Genomic DNA, 14089 nt, shown 5'->3' with positions numbered 1-14089 from the left:
CCATAATTTGTCATTAGGGGAAAATGAACATTAAAACCACAATGGGATACTACATTATGCCCATAAAAATAGTTATGATCAGAACTACTGCATTTTGAAGATATGGAGATACTGTGGAGACATGGAGCAACTAAACTGTAATGTACTGCAGATGAGAACGTGAAATGGTAGCACGACTTTAGAAAATATTTTGGAACTTCTTTAAAAAGTTAAACATACTTAACATGTGACTCAGCAATTCCATTACTAGGTATCTGCTTAAGAGAAATGTAAACACATGTTCACACAGAACAACTTCTAAGGGAATGCTCGCCCCAGCATTATTCATAAAAGTCAGTAACTAGGAACAATCCAATTTCCATCACCTGGTGAACAGATAAACTACATGTGGTATATCCATGCAAGGAACTATACTCATCAATAAAAAAGAACAAATTCCTGATGCATGCTACCACACGGACGATCCTCAAAACATTGTGTGAAGGCAAAGAAATAGATGCACCCCCCCAGAAACGTATATATCATATGTTTCCAAAATGTCCAGTAAAGGCTAGTTTACTACAGAGACAGAAAGTATTTATCAGCATTGGTCTGGGACTGGGAGTAGGAAAAGGGATTCATGTGCAAACAGGTATAATGGATCCTTAGGGATAATGGAAGTGTCTTAAAACAGATTGTACAACTCTATGAATACCATAATCTCACTGAATTTTACATTTAAAACTGATATGCAGTTCATACTTCAATAAAGCTGTTTTAAAAAGTAAACAATGAGAATTCCTCTCTCCAGAGCAACACTGAACACACACACACACACACACACACACACACACACATGAGAAAACTAAAAGGGTATATTCATTGATTGATAAAAGCAAAACAATTTTCCTAATTAAGGGTTTGAGTCCCTATGAACAGTCTTTTAATGAACTATTGGTATTGTCTGCCATATGATTAACTTACTACGTAAATGTTCCAATCAAATGTACAAGTTGACTTACTGTACTAAAACACCTACACCAAGGTAACATTTATCAACTTACAAAATAAAATTTCCATCATATATTTTGTGTTGTTATTGAAAAACAACGCTAAAAAGTTATTATTAACAAAAATGAGTTTTTTAAAAATTTCAGCAAGCTACATTATGTAAATTCTAAGGGCATGCTTGCAGAATATTTTAAATATAGAAATATTCATCAGTTAATGGTCTAAAGTGAGATAAACATAGAAACAGTGCTATGTTTAAGAAGGTAGAAAAGCTATTTTAGACAATTATGTCACAATAATATACAATAATTAATAGGTATTTTAAGCATCCTTTGAAAATGTCCTGGCACATATGCTTTATTTACTCAAATCGTGATTACTTTAGCCACCGGATTTGTAAGTATCAAAGTGGAATTACATTTTCATAATCCGTGAGTGATTGTGACATTGAGACAAAATATCAGCGATTCTGTAGGGTACTGGTGTTAAAATTCTAGGAGAGAATTCTAAAAGAAAAATAAATGAATTTTAAAATATTATGTTTTAGCTGATGTTTATGGTGTATGATATGTAAATATACATGAAAGCATGCTGAGATGGCTGTGACAGATCGATAATAAATAGGTTGATAGACAGATGTATATGTATGTATATATGAATATATGAGGGGGGACCCCCAAATGAAATGTATTTATGAAAAATAAATAAATGTTTATTCTTACATGTTTAAACTTCAACCTTCTTCACAGTACTCACCCTTTGATGCAAGACACCTATCAAGATGTTTTTTCTGCTGCTTAAAACAATTTTTGAATCTGTCAATTTTGATACCTATTAGTGCTTCTTCCATTTTTTGTTTCACCTCTTCCATATGGGCAAAATGTTTCCCTTTGAGTACTTTTTTATTTGGGGAAACAAACAAAAAAAAAAAGTAGCTTGGAATGAGATTGGGTGAATAGGGAGGGTGGGGCATGGAATTCATGTTGTTTTGGGCCAGAAAGTGATGAACACTCCACACACTGTGGTGAGTGTGCTCATAAACCACCCATCATGAAACAGGCAAGCAAGTGGAAAATCTCCCCAAAAAACTCACCGCAGCTGAACACAGCCTCTCACAACAACACCATCTGGTACACTGATACAGACGGGTTCCTAGAACACCCAGCTAGAGAGGGAAGCCAGCCTGTGCTACAAGGAGCCTGCCCTTCAGAAAATAATTTTGTTCTTTTTTTTTTTGGTCCCCGCCTTGTACTAAACCTGTTTATATAAATTATTTTTAGTTTGTTTTCATTGCTGTAGCCAATTCATATGTGGCTAAATTTATTTTTTATTAAAACATAGTTAATGTGCCTAACTATGTTAGTTTCAGGTGTTGCAACACACTAGTAATTTGACATTAATATACCTAATGAAGTAAGGTACAAATCTCTAGTTATAAAATAAATGTCATGGGAATTAATGCAGAGCATAAGGAATATAGTCCATAATATCATAATAAATGTGTATGATGACAGACGATTACTGGACATAGCATGGTGAGCACTTCCTTAGGGAAATATAATGTTTTATTTATTGGGTTTCCCAAGACTCATTTACATGAACTCGCGACTGGGCAGCAAAGACCTGGATATACAAGCTAAATCCAGAAACATGCTGCGGGAACTGGACTTATGAAAACCAATTTCTATGCAATTAGAAATCAGTTCCCAAAGCATGCTATGTTGTTTTTAATGTTTTATAAAGTACTGGAGGCTTTTTTTTTTCTATAGACAATTGCGAAAATGTCCTATCTCATTACTTATACTTACCACTCTGTGAATCTCAGATGAACCGGCCGCCATAATCACTTCACGCATCCCAATGACACAGCTGATGTTCCATTTGAGTGCTAATGTAAGTACTAACTTCAGAACCATTTCACATGCGCTACACAATAAAAGCTTCCAAATGAGTGAGGAAATTGTCTATCTCCAGAAACATATGCTTTATTTTTTTTTAATTTTTAACTTGTTCAGTGACTGAACAGACGTTTCCGTCTTAATAATGAAATTATAATCCTCTTATCAATTATACGCTTAAGGGAATTCGCTTTACTTCCTAGCTGGTTGTGCTGTTACTTCCTGCACAGAGGAAGATGACTGAGCAACGCCAAAATCTCTGTGTGCAATTTATGGAGGGCGGTAGAGTGTGTTGAGCAGCAAACCAGCACTCTTTAAATTTATAAACACGTGTAAATTGTACATTTGTAAATTCTTTACTGAAAATGTGACATTTTAAAAGTACAATTTTTTTTTTTTTACCATTGGTAGTTTGGAAATTCACGTAAATGTATACTTTTGGTACATAAAATACAGAATATACATGCTTAATGTACCTAAAAAATTATTCGAATCATTGCGGTCCAACTGAACTTTCTGTCCATGGAAATGTTCTAAAATTTGCATTGTCTAGTATAGTAGCCAATAGCAATACATTTCTACTAAGCATAAATATATAGTTAATGTGATTTAGAAGTCTAATTTTTAATTATATTTAACTGTAATTAATTTACATTTAAAGTGTCATATGTGGCTTGTGGCTACAGTATTGGACAACACAGAACTAAACAGAATTATACTTTTATTTTTTTAATTTATATTTTTATTGTTCAGTTACAGTCGCCCCATCCCCCCCTTGCTCTCCGCTGCCTTGTCCAACCCCTGTTCCTAAAGGCATTTCCCACCCCACTGTCCTTGTCCGGGGGTCTATGTACAGAACCATACTTTTTATTTTGACCTATAATAATTTTCATCAGCATTCTAGGTTATATCTCTGAAACTGAACCAAGCAGAGGGTTAAACAAAGCTGGCAAATATATGTAGTGTGATGTTTAAAGTCATTATTCAAGTTCCACTTGTAGCATGTCATTGTCATTTGTTATTTATTGTTTGATTCTTTAATTATCTGGTCTCCAGTTTACCCTTATAATATTTATATTTATATGTAAAGTAAGGTTATATAGTATATTTAGAAATAATTTTATTAAAAAGACAATATTTCCGTAGGAATTTTTGACAAATATATCAACACAACCTAAACCCTTAAACATACATAAAGAGATGAATCAAGTCGACCCTTGTTAACCAATCAAATGTGTCTATTAGGAGGTATTTTTTTCTCATTATGTCATGTATGTAGAATATTAAGAAAGTATTAAAAATATACTAAGCAAGGTAGGATTCTTACTAGTCACGGAGATCATTTATGGAAAGCATTTATGGAAAGGAGATCATACAGAAAGCATTTCTCATTAGATTAGTAGTATATACATAGTGCAAATTGCAATAGTCCTTATTAAAACTTTAATTAGGGAAATACTACTGATTTTAGAGTATGAGTGCATTCTAGTTTTTTTATGCCAAAATTCTCAAAGAACTTTCTGTATTACAATTTATTTTTTTGCTTTATGTTTCTATATAATATGCTTTATATTTTCTTTACATAATTTGTTTTCTATGTTCTAAATATATCTCTCAAAATAAATACTAATAGTCACTATGGTGCTGAATCCAACCAGTTATTCCCATCCCCTCTTACTTGACACCTTAGTATGGTTTGGCATGATGAGCTACTTCTCTCTTTTTGGAAATCTTCTTGTCCTCTGTCTACACTAAAGTATATTACACTTGATTGCTTTTTCTTTTATCACTGTGGACTTTTCTCACTTATTAAAAGCCCACCTTCTCCACAAATCTACAAGATGTCAGAGTTCCTCAACTCTATTTGTGCCAGCAATCTTTTCATTTTCAGTTTATATTATCAACCTAGGTAATGACATCCACCTCCATGGTTTCAATTGCCTATATGTTTATGTCTTTCATATGTATATATATATCCAGTTCTGACATTTTTCCAAGCTCTAAACCCAATTGCCCATGGGTTTATTTGGATGACTGAAACAGCTGTAACTAGCAGGTCAACAGAAATGAATTGTTTCCTGTCATTCCCAAGTAAGATCCCTCCCAGGAATCAATATTTGAACAAAATAAAGCACAATTTACCCAGTTGCACAGTCAGAAACCTAAGTACCATATCTGGTACATAATTTACCAACTCTAACATATCCGAATCCATAGATTTGGATACGGATTACCAATCATATGGATTATTTTATCTAAATACATTGAGTTGTTCCTATCACCACTGCCACTTCACCAAACAAAATAATATAATGCAAAATTGTCCTCATCTTTCAGTAAGGCTATTAGAATAATATTATTTCCCAGTTTTCTTTTTTTCACCCAGAATTCAGGTTTAATTTACTACACCAAAGTCTGACTTGCCATTTAATTACTGAGAAACCTTCAATAACCTTCTATCACCCTTATGATAAAGCCAACATCCTTAATATAGTCTAAGACCTTGCATAGACTGTTCCTTATATAATGTGCATATAGCAATTATTATTACGTTCTTACTATTAGTTATGAGTAAAATTATATTCAAATCCTGCTCTCAATAAATTTGCTGACTAGAAAAGGATAAATACATTAATCGAATATTTCTACAATCAAATGTAAAAATGCAGCTATGACCAGCAAGGGAAGAGTCCATAGACCTTTGTGAACCTGTGATAAAGGATCTGATCGAGGCATCGAAGTGAAGGAAGCATGATCAATGTCTAAAATGTTTGAACAGAAATCTAAAGAAAGATTAAGAAATTACTAGATTTTTTAAAAAATGAAAACAACTGCTCCATTAGAGAACATCATCATGTTCAAAGCATAGAAAAGATTATTTTGATCCTTTACAGACAGAAAACATACTTTGTTTGGCTATATATACATTTGTGTTTGTATATACACACATACATACATGTGTACACATATATACACATACATTTTATGTCCTACATATTTAGTGGTGTATACTAAAAACTTGAACATTCTGCTAGGTGCACTGTAACATATATTGTAAATTGCTTAGTGAAATCTCAACTATAATTATGGATTTGTTTATTTCTCCTTGCAATTCAGCCACTTTTTGATTCATGGATTTTGATGGTCTCTTATTAGGTGTACATAAAAATTTATGATTATTGACTTCACATGATGAACTGACCTCTCTATCATTATGAAACTTTTCCTTTTTTTCTGATATTTTTCCTCTGAATATAGGCATACATTATTTTATTGTGCTTCACTTTATTGCACTTTGCAGACATTGCATTTTCATCAACATCAAGGCTACATTGTCTAACAGTAAAAAGATTATACTTTGCTGAAGTCTCAGATGATGGTTAGCATTTTTTAACAACAAACTATTTTTAAATTAAGGTATGTACATTTTCTTATACATAATGCTATGGCACACGTTATAATAGTCTACACTACAGTATAAGCACAACTTTTTATTTTTTTATTGTTGTTCAAGTACCATTGTCTCCATTTTCACCCCACCACGGCCCCTGCCTGAGCACAGCTTTTATAGGCAGTGGGAAAACAAAAAGTTCACGTGACTCCCTTTATTGTGATATTCACTTTAAGGTGGTGGTCTGGAGCTGAACTCAAAATATCCCTGAGATACGCCTGCATGCACATGCATCCTAAAAAAGCCATTCCTTCGTTCTTTTAATTAGTATTAGCATGGTATATTTTCCCATCCTTTTACTTTCATCTATTTGTCTTTATATGTAATACATTTCTTTTTTTTCTTTTTAAAAATATTTTATTTCCTTTTTTTTCATTTTTAGAGAGAAGGGAAGGGAAGGAAAAAGAGAGGGAGAGAAACATCAATGTGTGGTTGCCTCTCATATGGCCCCCACTGGGGACCTGACCTGCAACCCAGGCATGTACCCTGATTGGGAATTGAACTGGCAACCCTTTGAATTATGCTCAATCCACTGAGCATACCAGGCAGGGTGCATTTCTTAATATAATTGTTTTTGTATCCAATTTGATAATCTCTACCTTTTGTGTACCTAAAGCATTTTCATTTAACTTGTTATCTATATAGGCTTAAAACTTTTCATTTTGCTACTTGTTTTGTGTTCCTCTTGCCTCATCTTTCCCTTTTTTCTTCCTCCTTTTGAACTACTTGACTATCATTTACTCTTTTATCTCCCTATTAGCTCTAACTCTTTACTTCGTTATTTTACAAGTTGCTTGTATTAGTTTTCTAATGCTGCACAACCAATTACAATTTAGCCTCTTAAAACAATACCCATTTGTTATCTCAGTTTCCATGAGATAGAGTTTTGCTTTCTTCTCATAAGGCACAATCAGTTTTAACTGGGCAGTATTCTTTTCTGGAGCCTCAATTAGGGAAGAATCTACTTTCAAGCTTACTCATATGGTTTGCAGAATTCACCTTTTTGTGGCTGTTTGACTGAGGGTCCCATCTTCTTACTAGTTGTCACATGTTTGCATCTTTAAGGCCAGCAGGAGAATCTCTCTCTTCAATTTGCAATTGAGTATTATATAATGAAATGGTGTTATGGGAGTGACACACTACCACCTTTGCCTAATAAGTAGCCTGGCTAATCAAGAGAATGGTATCTCATTACCTTTACTATATCCTCTCTCTTGGAAACAAGTGACAGCCCAGGACAGGTCCCACCTACACTCAAAAAGATTATATAAGAGAGTCACTGGTGGCCAATATAGGATGCGTTGCCACTACTACTTAAGAGATTATAGTATACAGCTTTAACTACTTTCACCTGACATGCAACTTGACATAAAGATACATAATTTGCTTTCATTTCTTCTCTCCCCCACTTTGTGCTACATTTTACTTTTGTGCATTATAAATCCCACAATACATTATGCTATTTTTGTTGATACAATTCATTTATTATTTTTATAAAATAATATCAAGAAAAGCATACATTGCTCAAAGTTATCATTTCTGGTGCTTTTCACTTTGCATATTCAGATTTCAATGAAATGCCATTTTCCTTCCGATAGACTTCTTCCACATTTCTTTAGTGTAGATCTGCTCATGATAAATTGCTTCAAGTTTTTATGTATAGATGTCTTTAGTTAGAAGGGATGTTCCCTATACATAAAAAATAAAGAGTGACTTTTTAAAAATTATAATAGTACTTTAAATATGTTATTTTACTATTTAAATATGTTATTTTACTCGTTGTTAACAGTTTGATCCACTTGCATCTTGCTTTTAAGATTTGTTAGGTGGCTCTAGAGCAGTGACCGGTTTAGGGCTAATTATTCCCTATTACTAAGGCACAACCTGTCTGTGTACTCTACTCAGTGCCCCACGGATTAAGTTTCCTAGTTTAAGTGGTGGATACGGTTGCTATTTCTGACCCTAAATAGCTCTAGAAATACTTGCAACTCTTTTTGGGCAGTGTCCTCAGACAATACCCAGTTCTCAGTTGAACACTTGAGAAAACTTGTAGAAGTGAGTTATCTCTCTGAGCAACTTTCGTTTTTCCTACGCGCTGCTGAGAACATTACCTGTCTTGACCTCTCCAGAATATCAGCTTAATCCTGTCAACGCAGGTAATCCGCTGGGCTCTGCTTGGGTTCTCTCTACCTACACCGCATTCTGGAATTTTTTTAAGGGCAGTTAGCTTTTCGAGCTGATACTTGTTCCCTGTGTCTCCAGAATCACACTGTTCTCCGTTACTGATACCAAGTGTCTTGGAAGACAGGCCCGGTGTTCTCTTTCTACCTAGAAGTTTTTCAAAAGCAAAATTAATTAATGCTGAGAGTTTCCCCTAAAACCTAGACTCATTGCAATGCCTCTCCCTCCGGCACAGTGTAAGTAAAAAAACTAGCCCTACACTGCCAAGAGAATTAACAAACCACTCGAAATCTACAGCACCGCCTACAGCCTAGCGCGCAAGCGCAGAACTCCAGCACAGCCGCCAGACCCTCTATAATTGCGACTGCGCTAAATTGTAAGGCGCGCGGAAGCGCAAATCCGCGCTTGCCAATGAGAGCCCACGACGGTCCTGATTCCCTCCCATTAACCGGGTAACCAATCACCTGTTCCGGCGCGCAGTCGGCCCTGGATCCAAACAGGAAAAGGCATTAGGGGAGGATAGAGCCGAATCGCGGCGCTGGAAAGAATGCAGGCGGAGGAGACTGCAGCAGAGGCTGCAGCCTTAGAGTAAGTGTCTGCCACCAGGTGCCAGCCGGGGCGGGGGGGACTGGGGTGGATCTTGAGGGTTCCCTAGTATAATTGACAGTTCTCTGGACCCCTTACAGCTGTTCAAATTCGACTCTTTGGTGGGTGAAGTGATCCTGACCCCAGACCCCAGTCTTAGGTTATTGATATGCCTTGCCTCTCTCCAGAGGTGAGGCTTACAAGGAACTGCCCGTAGCTCCCTAGGAATGTACACCTCCGGGGGGTGTGCCCTGGAAGGGGGCGGTTTCATCCCTGTCAATCCTCCCATCTCTTCGTGGACTCAACCACCCAAGAGAAGACTCAATATCTAGGAGAGATTCCTGGAAGGGCCTTTTCATTTCTGTCCCCTCGTCCTACACACTCTTCCATTGGGTTATTTTATGCCGATCCCTGCCTCCTAACGGCTGTAGTGACAGCTCCTATCACGGAAGAACTCAAAAGAACCTAGATCTTGGTATCTAGACCTCTGTCCTAAGCCCCTCCCCAAGGTTAGTGTGCTCTGCCTGGTGGGCACCCACTGCCCATCAGTTTTGCCTTGATTTTTTTCCTTTCCCTGTACATTTCCCTTGACTCAAATGGTTTCTTTTTAGTGAGACACTTGCCACCCCATACTTCTTAGTTCCCTTGTCCTGCTTATTTTTCCTCACACTACTTATTACCTGCATATATCCTCCACACACACACACACGCACCACTCCTGGTCCCAGGTGGCCCTTTCAGCTTGTGTGTAGAGAATGGTCAGGGCAAAACTCTCGGCATTGATATATGCATCTGCATATATGCATCTGTACAAAAGTTCTGCAGAACTAGTAATCAGAAGTTTGCGGTTTCCCCCATTTCCTTGCCTCTTCAGGGCCCTGGCCAAGCTGGCAAACATTCTGGAGCGGAAGGGCCAGCAGGAGGGCCGGCAGGAGGAAGCAGAACTGCCTGGACAGATCCTGGCTGAGTTTGTGATGGTATGTTCAAGATGGAAGCCAGCTTTTCATAAGTCAGGAACCTCTCCTGGGTCTTCCTGTTGAGGTACTGGGCATCACTGATGATGACCAGACTAGAAGGCAGCCTTGTAGGCCTGTAGTACCAGGAGGTAAATGCCTCTTCCCTTCCTCTAAATAGGATTCTCGAAAGAAAGACAAGCTACTCTGCAGCCAGCTTCAGGTAGTAGACTTCCTGCAGAACTTTTTGGCTCAGGAGGACATTATCCAGGGCCTGGACCCCTTGGCTTCTGAAGACACGAGCCGTGAGTAGTCAGAGGGTTGGCATGGGGGCTGCTCTGAGTGAAGAAAGAAAGGAGATGTCAGTCTGGTCATCTGTATAGCTGATGGAAAGACTGAGGCCCCAGTGTTTCAGGCTAGCAGGTCAAACTTGACTCCAGTCCTCATTCTGGTGGCTCATCTCAGGACAGAAGGCAATTGCAGCCAAGGAGCAATGGAAAGAGCTGAAGGCTACCTACCAAGAACACGTGGAGGCCATCACAACAGCCCTGACCCAGGCCCTGCCCAAGATGGAGGAGGCGCAAAGAAAGCAAGCACAGCTCCAGGAGGCCCTTGACCAGCTCCAGGCCAAGGTGCACCAGGGTGAGGGAAGGGAAGGACATTCAGAGAGGAGGAGGGAAAGGGTAAACATACTAGGTTGCATCCACTGTCCACATTCCAAAATGCAACCAGAAAAATACAGTCCTCCTCTCCTTGTCCCCATTCTTTGCTTACCTGCAGAAGCAAGTGGCCATGAAGAAACTAAGAGCAGCCCAGACGCAGTGGCAGCTGCAACAGGTAGGTCCATCCCCCTAGGAAAACACCTCTTTCTACCACTATGCTATTGCCTGGAGTAAGTCCTCTGCCTGGAAAACCTTCATCTCCTTTCTTTCTGTGAGGCATAGTGATATGCCGTGTTGGTACATATGGATACCAACACGGACTTGAATCTTAACATCACTTCATAACACCTCTATGACCTTGGGCATTCGCCTGACTTTCTGTGCTTCTGTTTCTTCTGTGATATGGAGGAATATTAGCACCTACCCTAAAAAGGTGTTAAGATGATTAAGCAATTAATACAGCCAGTGCTTAAAATGTATCTGGCACCTAGCAAACTAAGTGTTAACATCATCTTTGTGCCATCTAGTCTGAAGGGGTGAAGGGAATGGCAGTAAGACCTCAGCATCTGGTGAGCCATGTCTGTGTTCTCACTTCTCTTAGGAGAAGCGTCTACAACATTTAGCAGAAGTTTCTGCAGAAGTGAGGGAGCGTAAGACAAGAATTCAGCAGGAGCTCGAGCGACTGAATCAGGAACTTGGAACCCTGAAGCAGCAAGCAGAGCAGGAGCGGGACAAGCTACAGAGGTGAGACTGGGATCCTGGGCTGCAGGCCCAGGGTAGTCCAGCTGAGGTTCCTCCCTTGACACCTACCTCTTTTGTCCAGGCACCAGACCTTCCTCCAACTGCTATACACGTTGCAGGGTAAGCTGCAATTCCCAGAGGCAGAGCTGCCACGGCATTCAGATCTTCCTGAAGCTAAGCCCCAGCAACTGACCCAGCCTCAGGAGCAAAACACTGGAGATACCTTGGGAAGAGATGGGGCTGTGTCCTCTAAGGTGAATGGGAAATGGGACGGATGTGCAGGGAGGTAGAAAATCTGGGAGATGAGCCTTACCTGCTGCTCATACCATGCTCCCCAAGGCCAGTGGCCTACAACCTGCTGGAATTGCAAGCTTGCTGTGGCTTTCTGGGGAGCAGCAACATAGGAAGGGATCCAGCCCAGCGCCTTGTGTTTCTGGACTGCTGAAATGGAGGGAGGGGGTGCCTCTGGTCTGCGTGTCTCTATGAGCTCTGCTGTTCTTGGTGTTGTGGGAAGTGGGGAGGAGCAAGCAGTTTGTTTTATGGTTGAAGCTTAGCACCTCATCGCCATGCCCAGCCTACCCTGGTCTAACCCCTCTCTTATTGTTCCCCAATTCCCTTTCCCACCCTCATCTTAGGTGGACAGTGGACTTTTGAGTACAGCCTGAGATCTGACTATACCCATCAGGGGGCAGGCCCTGCATTCTGTTGATTAAAAGCCCTGGAACTCTCTCAGTTGCCTGTTTGTGTATTTATCTTCATGTGGTGGTGGGAAGTGCCATTTTCAGCGGCCAGCAACATGACAGGTGCTGGGACTGGTGTGAATTTAGAGGGTACAGATGGGTAGGGGGCCCTGGCCTGGGGCCCCAGGAGTTGGTTGCCAAGTCAGTATGATGCAAGCATGCTGAGCTTAATTTGGGAAGAGGAGAAAATGCTTTATGTAGGTGGTTAGTTATGGAAAGTCATTTTAATCACTCATCTGAATGTTTATTGAAGCCCTGCTATGTGCCATCCTTCTTGCTGTGAACTGGCGCTACTAGTCCTTGGGCCTGGGAACGTAATGAGCATGAACAAGTAAACAGATTGATAAGATGATTTCAGAGTGTGGTAAAAGAGGGTAGCGAACTAAAACAGTCGTGTGATAAAGCAGTACTGAGAGAATATAGAGAAGAGTCTATCAGTACCAGCCTGTGTCTGAGTTAGCATTTCCATTTGTGTGTGTGTGTTCCTGTATCTATTTTTGTTGTTGTTTTTCAATTACAGCTTACATTCAGTATTCTCTATTAGTTTTCAGATGTACAAGATAGCAGTTAGACAGTCGTGCACTTTACAGAGTGGGCCCCCAATATTTCAAGTACCCAGCTGGCCCCATGCATAGTTGCTACAGTATTATTGTTTCTGCCGCTTTCAGTATCTATTCCTCTCTGGAGCTATTGCCAGCTGTTGCTAGCTGTGTGGTCATTGGGGGGGTGCTGCTGTGTGAGAGATTATATCCTTCACTGGGTGTGTTGGAATTGCTGTCTGAGAGGAAGCTAGTGGAATTCTCATTCTCCATAAGTGTGAGAAAGACTTATCCCTTTGAGAAAGAGACATGGAGTCCCTTTGTTTTTGGTGAGAGAGAGCTTCAAGAAACGTTGGTCCCTCTTTCTCAGGCTGGGATGCCTTCTCTCAGGCAGTGACTGAGATCCCCGTGCATGCTGATGGTTTGCTCTGCTTTTCCGAGGTGTCTGTAGTTTCCCCTCACACTGTTCTTATAAATGTACTAGCCCGCTTTTTAGGTATGAAACAGGACAGACATCAGAGGCCTTGGAGGGCCTGCATGGGGGGGTCAGTGAAGAGTGAGGGTGCTCTTCTAGGGAGCACACAAACACCCAGAGAGCCTTCCTCATTCTACCCATCCCACCCCCTCCCACATGGTCCCTGCCGCAGCGCGCTCTTTCTCTCACACCCCAAATACTCAGTTCCATCCTTCCCTCTCTTCCTACTGAGTAGGCTCCCCTACCCCTCCAGTCTGGTTTCCTTTTCTAGTCTCTTATACTTAGATTTTTGCAGTACAAAGGAGACAGCAAGAATGTATCCACCCTGGGAAAGGAGTGGCTATCAAAGGACTCAGGGGTATGGTTTGGGTTGGGGTGAAGCTCCCTGTTCTTGCACGCATGGTTGCTGACAGAAAGTCAGCAGAGAAGGGAAGACTCTATGGAGCTCACAGGCTGGGGTGCAGGATAATACCCTGAGATGCTCTAGGCCAGGGGACTTAGAGGTCTGCAAACTGCTGGGAACCAGATTTCTCTCAAGGTGTATGGAATGAGTCAGTTCATAGCGAAGCCAAAGAGGAGTGGAGGCTTTAGTATCTTTTTGTCCAAATCCCCTAAATTGCCCGTGTGGCTGGAGCCTTCCGATGGGCAAAAGTGTCTTGACTAAAAGCTCAGGAATTAGGATTTATTTTCAGATGGAAGCTAGATTTCAACTTCCAGCTGTTCTCAGTCCCCTCTAAGTTCCCCTAAAGTCTCTCCTTTTCCTTGTTCATTGACACTTGCACAAATAGACGTGCAAGAAGGGATCCTCTCCTTGAGAAATTACAATCTCTTACACAAAGACATGGACACTTGGGAGTCCATAGCAACTGCTGAA

The 14089-nt window shown here is 40.0% G+C and overlaps 1 protein-coding gene across 3 annotated transcripts; it reads left to right on the top strand.

Annotated features, from left to right (window-relative positions):
* Positions 1-8943: 8943 nt before the first annotated feature.
* ZWINT (ZW10 interacting kinetochore protein) lies at positions 8944-12190 on the top strand. Of its 3 annotated transcripts, none has more exons than XM_053663979.1 (8): positions 8944-9108; positions 9980-10082; positions 10240-10363; positions 10524-10690; positions 10839-10895; positions 11322-11464; positions 11544-11715; positions 11801-12184. In XM_053663979.1, the coding sequence occupies exons 1-8, from the start codon at positions 9068-9070 to the stop codon at positions 11945-11947; spliced, it is 954 nt and encodes a 317-aa protein (XP_053519954.1). In that variant the 5' UTR covers positions 8944-9067; the 3' UTR covers positions 11948-12184. The 3 variants fall into 3 exon arrangements, with proteins under 3 accessions (XP_053519954.1, XP_053519953.1, XP_036989520.2); XM_037133625.2 differs by having other exon boundaries at positions 8949-9108; positions 12097-12190; XM_053663978.1 differs by having other exon boundaries at positions 8948-9108; positions 11544-12190.
* Positions 12191-14089: the final 1899 nt, after the last annotated feature.

Source organism: Artibeus jamaicensis, unplaced genomic scaffold (assembly GCF_021234435.1).
Source record: "Artibeus jamaicensis isolate MK-2021 breed Jamaican fruit bat unplaced genomic scaffold, CSHL_Jam_final contig_332, whole genome shotgun sequence".
In the NCBI taxonomy this organism is placed as follows: Eukaryota; Metazoa; Chordata; class Mammalia; order Chiroptera; family Phyllostomidae; genus Artibeus; species Artibeus jamaicensis.
The sequence above is the reverse complement of the archived record's forward strand: the minus strand, read 5'-3'. Positions and strand labels throughout refer to the sequence as shown.